This window comes from Bidens hawaiensis, unplaced genomic scaffold (assembly GCF_021521415.1).
Source record: "Bidens hawaiensis isolate Kalapana, Puna unplaced genomic scaffold, B.hawaiensis_p1.1 tig00024229_1, whole genome shotgun sequence".
Lineage (NCBI taxonomy): Eukaryota > Viridiplantae > Streptophyta > Magnoliopsida > Asterales > Asteraceae > Bidens > Bidens hawaiensis.
In genome coordinates, this window is record NW_027493807.1 from 159,734 (window position 1) to 176,371 (window position 16,638).

Consider the following 16,638-nt stretch of genomic DNA (forward strand, 5'->3'; position numbering starts at 1 on the left):
AGCATTTGAATTACCTTGTAATTTTCCCAAAGTTGCATTTGCAAGCTTCTGCTTATTTTCAGAGTAATAAGCTTCTTTGGTTGAAAACTGTCTGGAAACGGACTTTGGGAACATACCGCCATCTAATATATTGCAACTCATTTGTAAGAAAATTAGGCCCTTCGACATTCTCATCACGATCCTTTTTGGCAGTCAAACTAAGCCACTTTAGCTTCTTCATATTTGACAAATTCTTATAGAAAGATGACACATCACCAACAGGATGATGATAATTATCCACAATATATTTTATCGCTTCAGTATTGTTATTTTCCTACAATACAGGAGAAAACAATGTACAGATAAAGTATATATATATTTTAATAGGTATGCACATGTTCATCTTTCATTTGTATTTTCTAAAGTTAGATAACTTAGGTGCTGTTTGTTTTTTAAAACAAAAACTGTCTGTAATCTGATTTCATCTGATTTTATGTCTGTAACTGAAGATGTGGTCTGAAGGTCTGCAATCTGAAAATATAAAACTGTTTGTTTTATAAACTGGGTATCGTCGGCATAAGCTGAAAATTAATTACCTATCGTACATATCACAGTAGATAAAAGCCATTTAACGTCTGTAGACTAGTAAAATAGTTGGTGGTGGGCGGCGGACGGTGGGCGGTGGTGGTGATGGACGGTGTTGGTGGCGGATGGTGGACGGTGTTGGTGGCGGACGGTGGGTGGTGGTAGTGGACGATGGTTGTGGCCGACGAGTGGGTGGTGGTGGTGGTGATGGACGGTGGTGGTGGGTGGTGGATGGTGATGGTGGCGGACGGTGGGTGGTGGTGAACGGTGGTGGTGGCGGGCATGATGGGTGGTGGTGTTGGACATTGGGTGTTGGCAGGATGTTAAGAATGGGTGTTGGTAGGATGTTAAAAAGTGTGAAGATGTGTGAAGAAGTTAAACAATAGCTTCTTTTTTAAGACCATAAAAGCAGTTTGCAGATCTTATTTAAAAAAAAAATAAACAGTCTTCAGAAGCTTATGTCTGCGCGCCCGCAGACATAAGCCTCCTGCAGATGTTTTAAGCAAAAACAAACACCACCTTAATATATACCATTGCTGCATCCCCACGACACATGTTTATAATTTCTTCATATTTCCAAACTCTGTTGTGTCTTTCAGGATTGGATTGTTAGGATGTTCCCCTCTAACAATGTGATGTCCCATTTCTTGAACCAGATCATGCATGTCAAACCTATCGTTCACAATACTTGCAAGGCCTTTTTGTGTTAATACCTTTATTTCTATATCAGGGTGATAACCACAAGCTTCAAGTAGCTCCATCACATCATCATAACCATCAACAAAAAAGTCCCTATTGTTGATTGTTAATTCTTTACCTCTAAAGAAACATGCAATATCCAAGAACAACTCTTTCTCCACATTTTTAAGTCCATCGTAGCTAACTTTGAGCTTTTCCAAAATTTCCATTTCTGGAATATCTTTTAGTCTAGCCAATGAACTCGCCCATTCCTTCTCATCTTTGTCATATAAAAAAGAACCTAAAACTTTGAGCGCTAGTGGGAGCCCATTAGAATAGGAAACCACATGTAATGAAAGTTTCTCATAATCTTTTATAAGTATTTCTTTGTTATATGCATATTTATTAAAAAGCATAACAGCCTCTTCTTTTGATAATAATGTGACAGGACACACATGGTCTACCTTGTGGGCTCTTAGTACATGTTCATCTCTAGTTGTAATTACTATTCAACTCCCACTACCAAACCACTTATGTCATCCAACTAAAGCTTCTAGTTGCTTACAATCATCGACATCATCAAGAAGAATTAAGACATTGCTGCGGTTTAACCTACTTCTTATTATGCGTTTTCCTTCTTCAATACTCGACAATTCCATTTTTATTTTCAAAAGGCTCGATATATTTTTTTTCTTGTAGAGTTTCTAAACCATGTTTGCTTGATTTCTCCCGAATATTCTCAATAAAGCAATGACCTTGAAAATGACGAGAGATTTTCATATAAAGAGAAGATGCAAGAGTAGTTTTACCATCGCCTCCAACACCCCATACCCCAACCATACGCACACCATGTGATCCAATATCTAATAGTTCTTCTAGTCCCTGCATGCGATCAGTCATTCCAACAAGGTCTTCATCAACATATGAATATGTGGAAAACAACTTATCTGAAATTGTATCAACAATGTCTTTTACTGTTTTCGATTCATGCCTGCAAATCAGATACATATGGATAATTAGCAGGGGTGGCAAATGTGGCCCAATGAGTTGAATGAGTTGTAATAAAATGTATATAATGGACCAGAATGGATCAAACTAAAAAAGAAAATGATTGAAAAAAGTCAAAACGGGTTGACATTTCTTAAGTTTTTTTTTTCTTTTTTTTAATGGAACGAGAAAGACGCAGGAAACTTTTTAGTTTTTGATTTATATTTCGAGTTATGATTTTTTAATTATTTTTTTGGAATTTTTTAATAAGGGGTTTTTGAAATAGGTCCAAATGTGTTAAGATTTCTGAAACCTTCAATAAAAAATTCAAAAAAAAAAAAATTAAAAATCATAACTTGAAATATAACTAAGAAAAACTAAAAAAGTAAAAACTAAAAAGTTTCCCATATTTTTCTCGTTAAAAAAAAAACTCAAGAAATGTCAACCCATTTTGACCCGTTTCAATCCTTCTTTTTTTTAGTTTGACCAATTATATACATTTTATTACAACTCATTCAACCCAATGGGTCAAATTTGTCACCCTAATAGTTAGTGTATGATCACATTATATTCACAAAATGGTAACCAACAAATCAAAGAAGATGACGGATTATAATGCATCATAGATATGTGACTGAAATGGAATCACTACACCAAAGTCAAGTTAACGAATACTTGAGATATGACCATCGTTCCCTTATTGTCCTCCACAAATGGAAATGAGAACTGAAATTGCAAAAAAGTTTTGGTTTTGAGTGAACGACGTGAAGCATCCTTCAGATTTTACTAATTACAAACTTAACCCACTACAAATAATAAGTATAATATATTTATACCCTAACTTAACTCACTGGGCTCTACCTTAATTACAAACGGAACGGGATTAACACCTACAATATTAACAAACGAAGACGAAATTACACATTGGAACCGTTCAATTGTCTAGATCTAACTATACAAGATAAACTTGAGCTTTAATTTATGAGTCAAGCTCTAGCTCAAAGCTCGGGATTCACTTTCTACAAGGTACAAACTAATGCATTAATATGTCACTAGAAACCTACAAGGTACATAAATTAAGTTACACATTGGCAATTTAACTTGTAAAAAACGCCTACACCATCAGCACATATTAAAAAGCTTTTAAAAAAGTAAAGAGATTAAATTACGTACCCATTTGCTATGTTTTTGGGTTCCCATCCAGCAATTTCACTTGCATCTACAAGTGCTTTTCTCCATGATTCTGCTTTGTTAATGTTCCTCGCTTCTTGTTTTTTGACTTCCGTCTCATCGTCCTTATAAGTTTGGATTTTCCGATCTAGAAGGGCTGTGTAGAGATGATCTACGAAGGTCTTGCGGGTATCTTCTCCTCTAAAACTAAGAAAAACATCCCACTTAGACGACTGAGAAGCTAGTGCAGGGTAAGAAGAACAGGATGAAGATGCCATTGATGAGTGAGAGTGAGGAGGAAGATTGATATCGTATGGTTGGGCTGTCGACGGAATATGTGGTTTCTAGCACTTAAATAATGGAAGAAGGTAGATATCACTGAATGTGTGGTTTCCAACACTTAAATAATGGAAGAAGGTAGATATCATTTACGAGGAAATTTCCTGCATGACTTTTAATATATATTAAAAATAAAAAATAAAAGGGAAATATAAAACATAATCTTTTTTAATTCATAAATATCGTAAGTCAGCAACGAAAATTTTGGATTAATAAAATAATTAATAAATTTTAACGTCATATATACCGAACAAGAAGTTAATATCATATATTACAAAATCCCAAGTTAAAAGGAAAGATTTATATAAATCGGATGCGGCTCAATTGTAGAGCACTCACCTACTAGTGAGAGGTATGGGGTTTAAACCTCACTATCACCAATTTATATGGGAGATATGAGGGATGACCCTGGTTTGTCAGGGTACAGGGATGTGAGATGATGTGAACGTATATCTCTAGGAAAATTCCTAAAATATGTAATTTTTAAAAACAAATTTAAATTTTAGGTGTCATTTGTAAAAAAATTTAAAAATAGGTATTTTAAACTAGTCGTGACGACTAGATTCTTGATGTCAACGAATAGTTTACAAAATTAGTTGCAACAACTATTTTAGGCTAACAAAAATCCGAGGCCGAGTATTTTGACGCCCTAAACTTATCGGGACGACTAATTTAGGTAAAAAATAGTCTGTATGAGTTTTTATGAATTTTTTTGTAATTTTCTTAATATTATATTATTATATTTAATTTTACTCATAATTAGTTTTTCTTTTATGACTTTTAAAATATAAAGTTTTACTAAAATCCAATTACAACATTTAGACGTGTTTATTTTTATTTGCGTGCCGACATAAGATTTAATCAAAACCGAGTGGGTAAAAAAAACCTCGATATAAATTTGACCAGTTCGGTTTTGAATAAATCTTATGTCCGCACGTAGATAAAGAAAAGCACTACTTAATAGTGTATTTGGATTTTAGTAAAACTTTATATTTTAAAAATTATAAAAGAGAAAGCAATTATGAGTAAAATTAAATATAATAACATAATATTAAGAAAAGTACAAAAAATTTCATAAAAGCTCGTCAAGGCTATTTTTACCTAAACTAGTCGTCATGACAAGTTTAGGGCGTCAAAATACTCACCCATGAAATTTTTAGCCTAAAATAGTCGTCGTGGCGAATTTTGTAAACTATTCGCTGACACCAAGAATCTACTCGTCACGACTAGTTTAAAATATATATTTTTGTAATTCTTTACAAATAATACCTAAAACTTGAAACTTGTTTTTAAAAATAACTATTTTAGGAATTTTCTCTATATCTCTTATATATTACAAACATATACGCCGTATATGTTATACGACGTGTACCTTACACGCCGTATAACATATGCGCCTGCATATATTCTCCTATATATAAGGTTTCTCGTTTGTTGTTTTGATGTAATTTTGATTAGGAGATAATAAAGTTTTCTTCTCTGCTTCATTGCTTCTTTTTATGTCGTCGTTCTTTAACGATTACATGGTATCAGAGCAGAGTTATTAATCATACTTTTCGTTTCAACCGGTTTTTTTCTCGATTCACCGGTTTTCTCTTTTCATCCGCTATTTGTTTTTAATCTTCTGATCATCTTCTTGATAATTCCTCTGTGTTTGTTCGGGTATTGACCTTGTTATCTTCTTGATATACCTCTTTTCATATCTTTTCAATCTTCTTTTATTCTTTTCAGAAGATTTGTATTGACCTTGTTATCTTCTTGATATACCTCTTTTCATATCCTTTCTATCTTCTTTTATTCTTTTAAGAAGAAACTGTTCAAAATTTACCAAATTTTCTTAACATATTATTTTCTTGGTTCTGATATCTTTCTCAAAGTTTTAGATCATTCCTCATTCATTTTTACTCAAAATCTTGTCAAAATCTTTCTCAGCGCATAAGTTTCTCGACGCATAAGTCTTGATTTTTTTTACTTATACGCCGTATAAATCTTCCAGTGTTCTTTTCAATGTAATCTCTTATACTCACAATAAGTTTCTCTTACTTAAACACCGCATAAGTCTCAAACACATATACTTATACGCCGTATATGTTATATGACGCATATGTATTGCTTGTCTTTTGTTTCTTCCTTTCGTGCGTTTGTTTAGTTTTGCTATGTTTTCCCATGGCAGCTTCAAACAGTTCTGTGGCTACAAATACGATAATTGATTCCTCAAACCCTCTTTATCTTCACCTTTCTGATTATCTTGGTATGATCCTCGTTTTCAAATTCTTTGACGGTAATGGTTTTGGAGCTTGGAAAAGAGCAATGATGATTGCTCTTTCAGCTAAAAACAAGCTCGGTTTCATCAACGACACTGTAACCATGTAGATTAATGTACCACGTCTTACTTTTTGGCAACGTTGCAATGATATGGTGATATTATGGGTTCTTAACACTCAACCATGATATTCGTGATAGTGTTTTGTATGTTGAAACTGCTCAGGTTCATTGGAATAAGCTTAACTCTCGTTATGGTTAGGCAAATAGTGCCAAGATTTATCAATTGCAAAAGAACCTTTGCCAAATCACTCAAGGTAGTAGTGATATTGCTATTTATTTTGCTAAAATGAAGTCGAATTGTGACGAGTTGAATGCAATTTATTTCCTTCATGCACTTGTGGTGCTACTCATTCTTTTGCTAAAAGAAAGGAGGATCAAAAACTAATTCAGTTCTTTGTTGGCCTTAATCCTAGTTATGACATGATCAAAAGTAACATTTTGATGATGTAGCCCCTTCATTATATCAATCTTTCATATTGGATTCTCATGCAAAATGAGAAGAAAAAGGAAATTCACACCACCACGGATTTCACTGCATCCTCTGCATCTATGAATGCAAGCAGTGGAGGACTTGTCAATGGAGGAACAGAGGAGAATAGAAGGACTTTGGTGTGCACTCATTACAAGAGAAATGGGCATTCAATAAACAAATGCTATAAACTGATTGGTTTCCCAAAATATTTCAAGTTCAATAAAGTAAAGAAGTTAATAACACATTCAAAGCCTTGTAGTTGTTGCTACAAAACGAAGGTGGCCTCTTTTCAGCTTGATGTTAATGATGCTTTTCTTCATGTGGATTTAGATGTGGATATCTATATCTTAGCACCACCTGGTATGCAGCTTCCTGATAAACAGGTGCTTAAACTTTAGAAATCCTTATAAGGTCTTCTTGACAATGGTATGGGAAATTGTCTTCTGCATTAAAGTCCAGGGGTACGTGGAATTTTAGAATGATCATTCCTTGTTTTCAAAGTCTATATGGGATCATCAGTGGTTTATGTCGCTGTATATGTCTCGACATTTTAGTTACTAGGGATAATTTGGAAGATCAATAATCTCAAGACTTTCCTGGATTCATCAAAGATGTGGGACGTCTTAATTATTTTTTGGGAATAGAGGTTCTTTACACTACAAAAGGTGTTATCATGTGCCAACGCAAGTTCGCTAAGGACACGCTTTATGAATTTGATACTTCCAATCTTTTTGTCACCAACTCTCCATGCCTCATCATTTGCAACTGAAAGCTCATGAGGGAATCGTTCTTGATGAATCTTTACGATACAGGATACTTGTAGTTAAACTTAATACCTTACTCACACAAGACATGATATTGCTTTTGTTGTTCAATTTTTGAGTCAATTCATGCAAGATCCGAGAATGTCTCATTGGATTGCATTACTTCACACTCTTTCATATGTCAAATGCACTTTATCTCAAGGATTTCATATGTCAAATGCACTTTATCTCAAGGATTATTCTTCAACAAAAATCCTTCCTTTGCTTTATAGGCATTCTGTGATTTGGATTTGGCAACATGTCCTAATACTCGTCGATCGATCAGTGGTTTTAATGTTTAACTTGAGGGATCTCCGTTTTCTTGGAAATCTAAGAAACAACCTACCGTTTCTTTGAGCTCCGCTGAAGCCGAGTACCGATCTCTTCGACGCGTGACCGCAAACTTGCATGATTGACAAGACTTCTCTCGGAGTTCAATGTTCCTAACATTACTCATGCCATACTTAAATGTGACAGTCAGGCTACAATCTATATTGCAAAGAATCCTGTCTTTCATGAGCGGACTAAGCACATTAAAATCATTTGTCATTTTGTTCACGAGAAGTTACGAGAGGGTTTCATGAATTTGGTGCATACAAACACGAATGATCAGCTTACTGACATTTTTACAAAGAGCTTACCGGGGCCATATTTTCACAAGCTTCTATGCAAGTTGGGGTTTTCTCAACCTCCAACTTGGGGAGGGGGGGTGAACGTATCTCTTACACGCTACAAAGATATACGATGTATATGTTATACGACATGTAACTTACATGTCGTATAACATATATGCCCGCATATGTTTTCCTATATGTAACACCCTAGGCAAATCCCACATCGGCCGTGGATAGGAGAGATCCTTGGTTCATAAGTAAATGTCCCGCCTCTTAAAAATCACCAACACGTTTTGGGCTTAATTGTAGTGGACGAGTGGAGAGCTCCACAGTTAAGCGTGCTTGGGTGGGAATAGTAGCATGATGGGTGAACTCCTGGAAGTATCCACTTGGGCAACCAAAAACAAATCCGTGAGCTCTTCGTGGGCCTAGCGGACAATATTGGTGATGCGAGGGGCCAGATGTTACAAGTGGTATAAGATCCACTCTTATGCCGGTCGGGATAGTGGGGCAAACCTCATTAGAGACGGTGAGTCCCCTGGGGTGTCGCGAGGTACACCTTAGGCAAATCCCACATCCTGGATTGGATGGTGGGGCAAACCTCATCGTGGATGATGAGTCCAAAGGGGGGGGGGGTGTTTGTAACACCCTAGGCAAATTCCACATCGGCCGTGAGCAGGAGAGATCCTTGGTTCATAAGTAGATGTCTTGCATCTTAAATCACCAACGCGTTTTGGGCTTAATGGTAGTGGATGAGAGGAAAGCTCCACAGTTAAGCGTGCTCAGGTGGGAGTAGTAGCAGGATGGGTGACCTCCTGGGAAGCGTCCACTTGGGCAACTAAAAACAAATCCGGAGCTCTTCCTGGGCATAGCGGACAATATTGGTGGTGCGAGGGGCCGGATGTTACATTTACGAATAGAAAAGAATTAGTTTTAAGGGATATGTTAAAATACAAACTAAAACAAAAATAAGAAGGGTGAGAAGGAATCTAATTTATTAATCTTAGATTTGGATGACCGATATTAATTTAAGAATAAAAATTGATGAGAAGGGCATTAAGATAATAACCCACTTATAATAACTTTATCCCTACACATGCAAGACACATGTTAATTCCCCAATCATTTTAAAATGTCCATAACTATTTCATACGACATATTTAAAAAAAATCATCATAATAACAAGCGTTTTTTTATCTTTAATATGAATATTATATTGTTATATAAAAATAAAAAAATTAATGGGTTTTTTTATAATGTGTTATTTGGTGGTTCATTGTGTTTTTTAACTGGGTTTTTCTATGCATTGTGTTACAAATTTTAGTCATTGTGTTTTTCAATCGGTACACATATTAAAGATAAAAATTAAAACAAAGATTAGTCATTGTGTCTTTTTGTTCGTCATGGTGTCTTTGTGCTTAACATTTGTCTTTCTATTTATTATTTTGTTTTAGTCATTGTGTAATATGTTCATTGTCTTTTGTTCGGAATTGACATGTGTCATTCACTTAATTTGAGAAAAATAGTATTATGTTAATTATGTATTACGTTCAAGTCATTGTGTAATATGTAGTTTTTATTGTGTTTCACGCTCCAGGTCATTGTGTTATATGTATTCACCATTGTATCTTACGTTTCAGGTCATTGTGTTATATGTATTTATCATTGTGTTTTATGTATTAGATAATTTGTTGATATTTTTCATTATATATACATATTATTATTACATAATGGTGTTATTAGTATTTAAAAAAAACAAAAAACACACACACACACACACACACAATGATGAGTTGAAATACAAAATGACGAAAATAACACAATAACGAACAGAAAGACACAATGACGAAAAAGACGCAATGATGCAATTTTTATTTTAATTTGTATATAACAAAATCATACTCATATTAAAGATAAAAATACGCTTGTTATTATGGTGAATTTTTTTTAATATCATGTTATATACGTTTTAAAATGGAGGAATTAATATATAACTTGCACGTGGAGAGAATGTGTACTGTTACTTTTATACCTCTTTTTCTTTGGTCCCCACCTAACACATGTCAATTAATTATTGATTCTTACACTTTTCATTTTTGTTGGCTTTTATATAATAATTCAATCCTTAGTTTTAATTATAATTTCAAGCAACAATTTCATTCCTAATTACTTCAAAAGATAATTTCTTCAATTATTTGTCCGAGTGCTCAATGTGGCAAAGTGAAGCCAGTGAGCTTTACCCACATGTCATAAAAGGAAAATTAAGATTTAAGTTGGAGAAGGCAAAATCTCAAGTTCAAATCCAATCCTATTCAGCGTTGTTAGTGATTGCGGGCTGAAATCGTCTTTTACGTTGGATTATCATGGGTAGCTGAACTTTACTCGTTGGTAGGTGAAAAAAAGTTATGAAATATGGAACCACGTCATCTATAACCGTTAAAGAATGATGACATGAAAAAGAAGAAATGAAGTAGAGAACAATAGTTTATTATCTCATAATCAAAATTACATCAAAACAACAAATAAGAAACCATATATATAGTGTAACACCCTTAGCAAATCCCACATCGATCGAGGACAGAAGAGATCCTTGGTTCATAAGTAAATGTCCATCCTCTTAAATCACTAACACGTTTTGGGCTTAATGGTAGTGGACAAGAGGAGAGCTCCACAGTTAAGCGTGCTCAGGTGGGAGTAGTAGCAGGATGGGTGACCTCCTGGGAAGTCTCCACCTGGGCAACAAAAAACAAATCTGTGAGCTCTTTCGAGGGTAAAGCGGACAATATTGGTGGTGCGAAGGGTCGGATGTTAAAAGTGGTATCACAGCCACTCTTGTGTTGTTCGGGATGGTGGGGCAAACCTCATCAGAGACGATGAGTCCTTAGGCGAATCCCACATCCTGGATTGGATGGTGGGGCAAATCTCATCGAGGACGATGAGTCCAAAAGGGGGGGGGGGTGTTTGTAAGGCAAATCCCACATCGGCTGTGGACATGAGAGATCTTTGGTTCATAAGTAAATGTCCTGCATCTTAAATCACCAACGCGTTTTGGGCTTAATGGTAGTGGACGAGAGGAGAGCTCCACAGTTAAGCGTGCTCAGGTGAGAGTAGTAGCATGATGAGTCACCTCCTTGGAAGTCTCCACCTAGGCAACCAAAAACAAATCCGTGAGCTCTTCGTGAAGAAAGCGGATAATATTGGCGGTGCGAGAGGGCCGGATGTTAAAGTAAAAGGTGGCGATGATATTTGGAAAATTCTTATCGTTTGAAGCAAATAGGGAAAAACATCCATGACCACATTTAATACGCATTCGTAGATAGAGCATTGGAAATTTATTATTAATACGACAATAAATTAAATTTCTTTAAATTAATAAGGGCCTTTCTAAAGGTTTATGTGATGAGGGTTTTGATCTCGTGGGTAACAACGAACATATGTAATTAAACTGTTAGGAAAAATAAATAAGGACGGAACTTTCTTGGGTCTTATTGATCCTATTTTTTATATTATTCGCATAAGGAAAGGGTCAATTTTATTGTAGAACCGTATATTATGCATGATGCTCGTATGGTTGCTGTTGACGGTGGTGAAACTATCCGTGAAAGCTACCAAATGGAGTCCAAGGTAAACTGATGCCTGACCAATTAGAAACAAAATAAATGGTCAGATACTAATTTGGTAAAGTACCTTGAATCCACTAGATAGTAAAGAATCTTCGATTCAACATAGAACCCTTCATAAATAAGAGAGATGAAGACGAGAAATACCAATGCAATCTAGCTTCAAGTTGTAATTTAGGGCTAAGTTATTAACATACACAGTCTCCTAAATCTAGGAATGGCACATAAACACAATGGATCGCAAACTATAACAAAATGTTGAGCAAAATATAACACAATGCAGAGTAATATAACACAATGTCGAGAAAAAAAGGATATAATGTCGAGTAAAATAGAATGAAAAACACAATGATAAATAAAAAATGACACAATAATCTAAATAAAAATTCTAAAATTTAAAAGCTACAAAACGAAAAGCGAAAACCTAAACTCTAATACGTAGAGTTCTACGAAATGGTTCCAATATCGTTAGTTTAAGTACAATTAGAGTTCGTTTGATACTCTTCCTAAGACTTAATAGATTTAGAAGACAATGCATTTTAACTAAACCTGTAATTTAGTGGTAAAGTTTGATTTGATTACATTAACCTCTAGAATAATTGATGTATTTTTCAGTTTTTATGCAAATAATATGTAACACAGCTGCCAGGACAAATTGTCGATGGATTCTCAAATAATATAATAATAACTAACAAATAACACAACAATATTAACAAAATCATACAACAATACAAAAATAAGTGTTGATATTTATAAAAAAAGCCTTTTCTTAAAATATATACAACTAGTTTTAGAGCTCGTGTCACACACGGGAGAATTCAAATTATAAAATTATGAGTAAAACAAATAATTACATAGCGTATATGAAAAAAAATTGTATTACATCTATGCTTGCATCTATACAATGTGTACATAAATTTATTTTTTTATCTCACAAAATTATTTTTTTAAATGAACTTAATAAAAAAATGTGTATGCCAAATCGTACCCGAAAATGCTTTTTTCTATTGAAAAATTCCTTCTCGGTGTCATATATGTATAACTGAAAGAATTTTGGTTATGAACCAATTTCGAAAATAAGACTTCTCATACGATAGTAGTTCTAATCACTCATCCTAAATACAATAGAGGCGTTACCTTTGTTGATATATTTATCAATTTACCACCCATAAAAGGAAAGTAGGATATTAAATTGTAGCAATGGATGTTCTTCAAACTATGTTTTTCTGAACTACACCGTAAATGATTTTAATAAGTTTTATAGGGCTTCTTGACTTTGTCATAATGACAACATAAAAAATAACATGTTAACCCATTCAATTTTGTGAATATTTTGTTTCATTTGAGCATAGTTTTGCATGACATGCTTCATATACAACGTTCTGATCACTATTGAAAGAAAAATTAATGCTGACATAAATATTTTAAATTTGATAAAAGTTAGAGATAGGCATGGGGGTGACATGTCGAAAGTGTTCGTAATATTTTCTTAAATTTTAATAGTTGAGGGAAAAATAGTCAACTTGTCAAATCCCGAACCTTTTGATTATTTCAAAAAATGCCATTAAAAATAAACTTGAAACCCGAATCATGTTTAAAATTCTAACTTTCATACTTTTGACATTTTAAAGTCAACAATTTGAACCCATAACAAATTTGACGATAAATCTATTTTGCATTCTCAAATTTTTAAAAATACTCAAAATTTTCATTTTTGACCTGTAACAAATTTTGACATAAATGTAGTTAACTTGTACCAAACAATATATTTACCAACTTTTGACCCATAAAATCAAATTTAACTTCAAAAAAAAAAACCCGAAACAATTTTCATTTGAGAACATAATTTGTTGTTAATATTTGGAATTCACCAAGTATTTTGAAATATATAATAAAATAATATGTTAATATTTATATTTATAAAAATATATAGATATTATATAAATATAATGTAAAAGGAAAGTAAATAACTATTAATTTATTACATATATTAAGGTATATTAGTTTTGGAGGGGAAAAAATTGTAAGAATTAACTAAAACATGACAAGTGTCCCTATTTATTTTACTTTATTATAATAAATAGATTATTAGACTATGGTTCTAACTATTGCATTAACTATAATTCAAATTTAAAAAAATGTAGGTTATATTAACTATAACTATAAATGAAAGTAAATTAATATTATAACCATAAAAAATATTAATTATAGTGAATATAAGCCAACATTTGTTTTTCCAATATCAATTATAGTTAAAATATAGTTTAAGAGTATTCTCAATTCATTCTCTATGTTTATTTTTATTTCTATCTTTATAATTACAATAAAAACACTATAATTTCTTTCTATCTCAATACGTAGATTTTCTTTACAAAAAAAATCTACCTATATTATTAAAGCAACACATTCTTTACACATATCATTAAACTAGACCCTCTACATAGGTGTCAATTGTATAAGTTTTTATTTTTATAATTTCCATTTAATGAATGTTAAAATGAAAAATATGTTGTTGGTGAGAATTGAACTCACTACATTAATTTTAAAATATTTGTGCGTTACCAACTAAACTATGAAGAATTGGTGTTAACTTTGTCTTTTTATTATTTGTTATAGATTCACAACCATTCATTTTAAAATAAAAATACAAAATATTCTTACTAATCTATATATTTTAGATTATTTATATCTTATAAATGCATAAGGTATGTTATTATGTATAATATTAAATTAATTTTTTTTTTAACTTTTTAATCATCCGTGTATCATACAGCTTATATCATAGTATATATATATATATATATAAAATAGATACTTTTCTATTCATAGAAGGTGTTAAGTCAACAACGGTGGCTTGAAATTTTCCAATAAAAAAACGAAAGAGAAATATATAAAACGACATCTTGCTGTATTCATACGAAGTGTTAATTACGCGCCTTTGCAGATAAGAGCTGTGGAAACTTTGTTACTAAATACAACTGCCAAGAACAAATTATTGATTGATTTTAAAAAATTTTAAACTGAAACATTATTATCCTCAGTTTAATTGTTTTGGGTGTTTCTTAATTCCATTCCAAACCCGCCTTCACAGTGTTGGTGTATTCTTGTGCACTGGGTATCTGGCTATTTATTTAACCCATCCATTTATGGAGTCCAGATTGTAATTCAAGTACAGCCCATTACTTCGTAAATTGCATCCCAAACCGGACTGGACCGGAACAAAACCGAGAAACCCATAAAAATGAATTTAATTACCAGACTGCATCGGGTATTCGGTCTTCAGTCATTTAACCAGCTGGACCAAGACCATGAGTATTATATATGTTGGATTTTATGGACCGGTTCGGTAAAGTCAACGCGGTTGACTGAGTTTGAACCGTAAGAGTTACATCTTGGGTAACGAGCATAAAATCCGCTTAAATTAGTTAACTGGTTGAAGAGGTAGGTCCCAGCAGAGGCCAGTTGGACCCACAGGACTCACCTTGAAGAGAGACGTCTGCGCAGAAACCAACTGGATCCGCAGGACCCACCATGCTCAGAGACGTGACGTCCTTACGCGCAGTACGCAAGCTGTTCCCGTAGGAAATGCCTCCCAATGGTGAAGTACTCCGCCTGTTCCTGCAGCTGCGGATACAAGCCATCAGGGAAGGCCACCCGCGCAGCAAGGCTACACGCACAAGGCACTTAGCTCTCAATAATTCAGTAGTCACCTGAAGGAATGAGCAAAGCCGGGAACAATCCCGCACAAAGGCGGGAGGGGGAATACTCCCTCCCAAATGAGCCAGTCCGTACGATACTGGAAGATCTTTTGTACTGTACCTGACGAGGTATGGGCAAAAGATCTGACCAGAGATACGACAGCCCATTGACAACAGTATGACGAGCAGCATGCTCTTGTACTGTATGTCACTATTAGCCGCTACCTACTCACCAACTCCTGTCATACCACGTGCATAGCCTGCAGTTGGTGGAAAAGGAATGGTACACAGCAAGCCTGGTCACTGTCAGCCGCTGCCTACCCACCAACTACCAGCATGGCACGTGCGTAGGCCACAGTTGGTAGAACAGGAATACTATTCAACCGGCTATACCCTCTTGGAAACCTACCTTCGGCTATAAATACCCCAAATGGTATGATCATCTCATCTTATCTTGTATCTTACATCTTATACCTGATATCTGCTCTAGCAATCTCTTAATATACACTTATATTCAAGAGCAATCTAGTCTGATTCTCACGCCGGAGGGTGGTCACAAGGAGGTACCCCCCCTTCTCAGTGACGAGCTCACGGTGTCTGTTTTGCAGGTTATCAGAAGAACCATCTTTGCCGGGTCTAACCCCTCGTGGGAAACATCTATTTAACCCCCAGATTATCCGTAATCTGCCCGGGGTCGATTAGTGTTTCTTCATTGGCGCCATCCGTGCATAAAAGCTAGAACTTCATTTCTTTTCAGTTTTTTCAAACTTCTGGAAAGATGGTTAAAGAAACTCCGGTAACCACAACCCCAGCTACTGAGGGGAATACCGGCAACTACACAGTTTTTACGAACACTACCCCGGTTACCCAAGCCGGGGCAAGTGCAGTAAATTTTACGAACACTACCCCGGTTACCCAAGCCGAGGCAAGTGCAGTAAATTTTACGAACACTACCCCAGTTACCCAAGCTGGGGCAAGTGCAGTAAATAATCGCTCACTGGGATTCACCGATACCCAGTTAGAGAGACAACGAATGAGGCTCCCCCGCCAAACACTCGATGAAGTTAAAGCGTGGGCGGAAGCACGTCAAAAAGAATTCCAAGCTGAGTTGGATGAACGCTTACGTTCACTCCAACAGCCTGAGGAATTCGGAGAGTACTGGGACAATGATTCGGAGGAATCCGATAGTGACGCAAACCCTCGTCATAGGGCGAAAGGGAAGCGTAAGGAAACGGACTCCCAACCGAGAAGGCGTTTTGGAGAAACCTTCAAACCAAAAAACGCAAGTGGAAACCCACGTGACTTCTCCAAAACATTTACACCAACTGCTGCAAAGGCGGGGAACGTCCAAATTTGCAAGGGACATTG

The 16,638-nt window shown here is 34.9% G+C and overlaps 1 protein-coding gene and 1 pseudogene across 1 annotated transcript; one reads left to right on the forward strand and one right to left on the reverse strand.

The window, feature by feature from the left end:
* Positions 1-1,121: 1,121 nt before the first annotated feature.
* Positions 1,122-3,677, reverse strand: LOC143568790 (disease resistance protein Roq1 pseudogene; annotated as a pseudogene).
* A 2,227-nt stretch (positions 3,678-5,904) lies between these two features.
* On the forward strand, positions 5,905-6,933 carry LOC143568791 (uncharacterized). The gene is made up of 3 exons (XM_077054854.1): positions 5,905-6,099; positions 6,263-6,403; positions 6,514-6,933. The coding sequence occupies exons 1-3, from the start codon at positions 5,905-5,907 to the stop codon at positions 6,931-6,933; spliced, it is 756 nt and encodes a 251-aa protein (XP_076910969.1).
* Positions 6,934-16,638: the final 9,705 nt, after the last annotated feature.

Bases quoted from the DNA above. Each gene is read 5' to 3' on its own strand.
- LOC143568791 (XM_077054854.1), top strand. From the start codon at position 5,905: ATGGCAGCTTCAAACAGTTCTGTGGCTACAAATACGATAATTGATTCC. The intron at 6,100-6,262 runs GTAACCATGTAG...CGTTATGGTTAG, and splicing joins TCGGTTTCATCAACGACACT to GCAAATAGTGCCAAGATTTA. The intron at 6,404-6,513 runs GTGCTACTCATT...TTGATGATGTAG, and splicing joins ATTTCCTTCATGCACTTGTG to CCCCTTCATTATATCAATCT.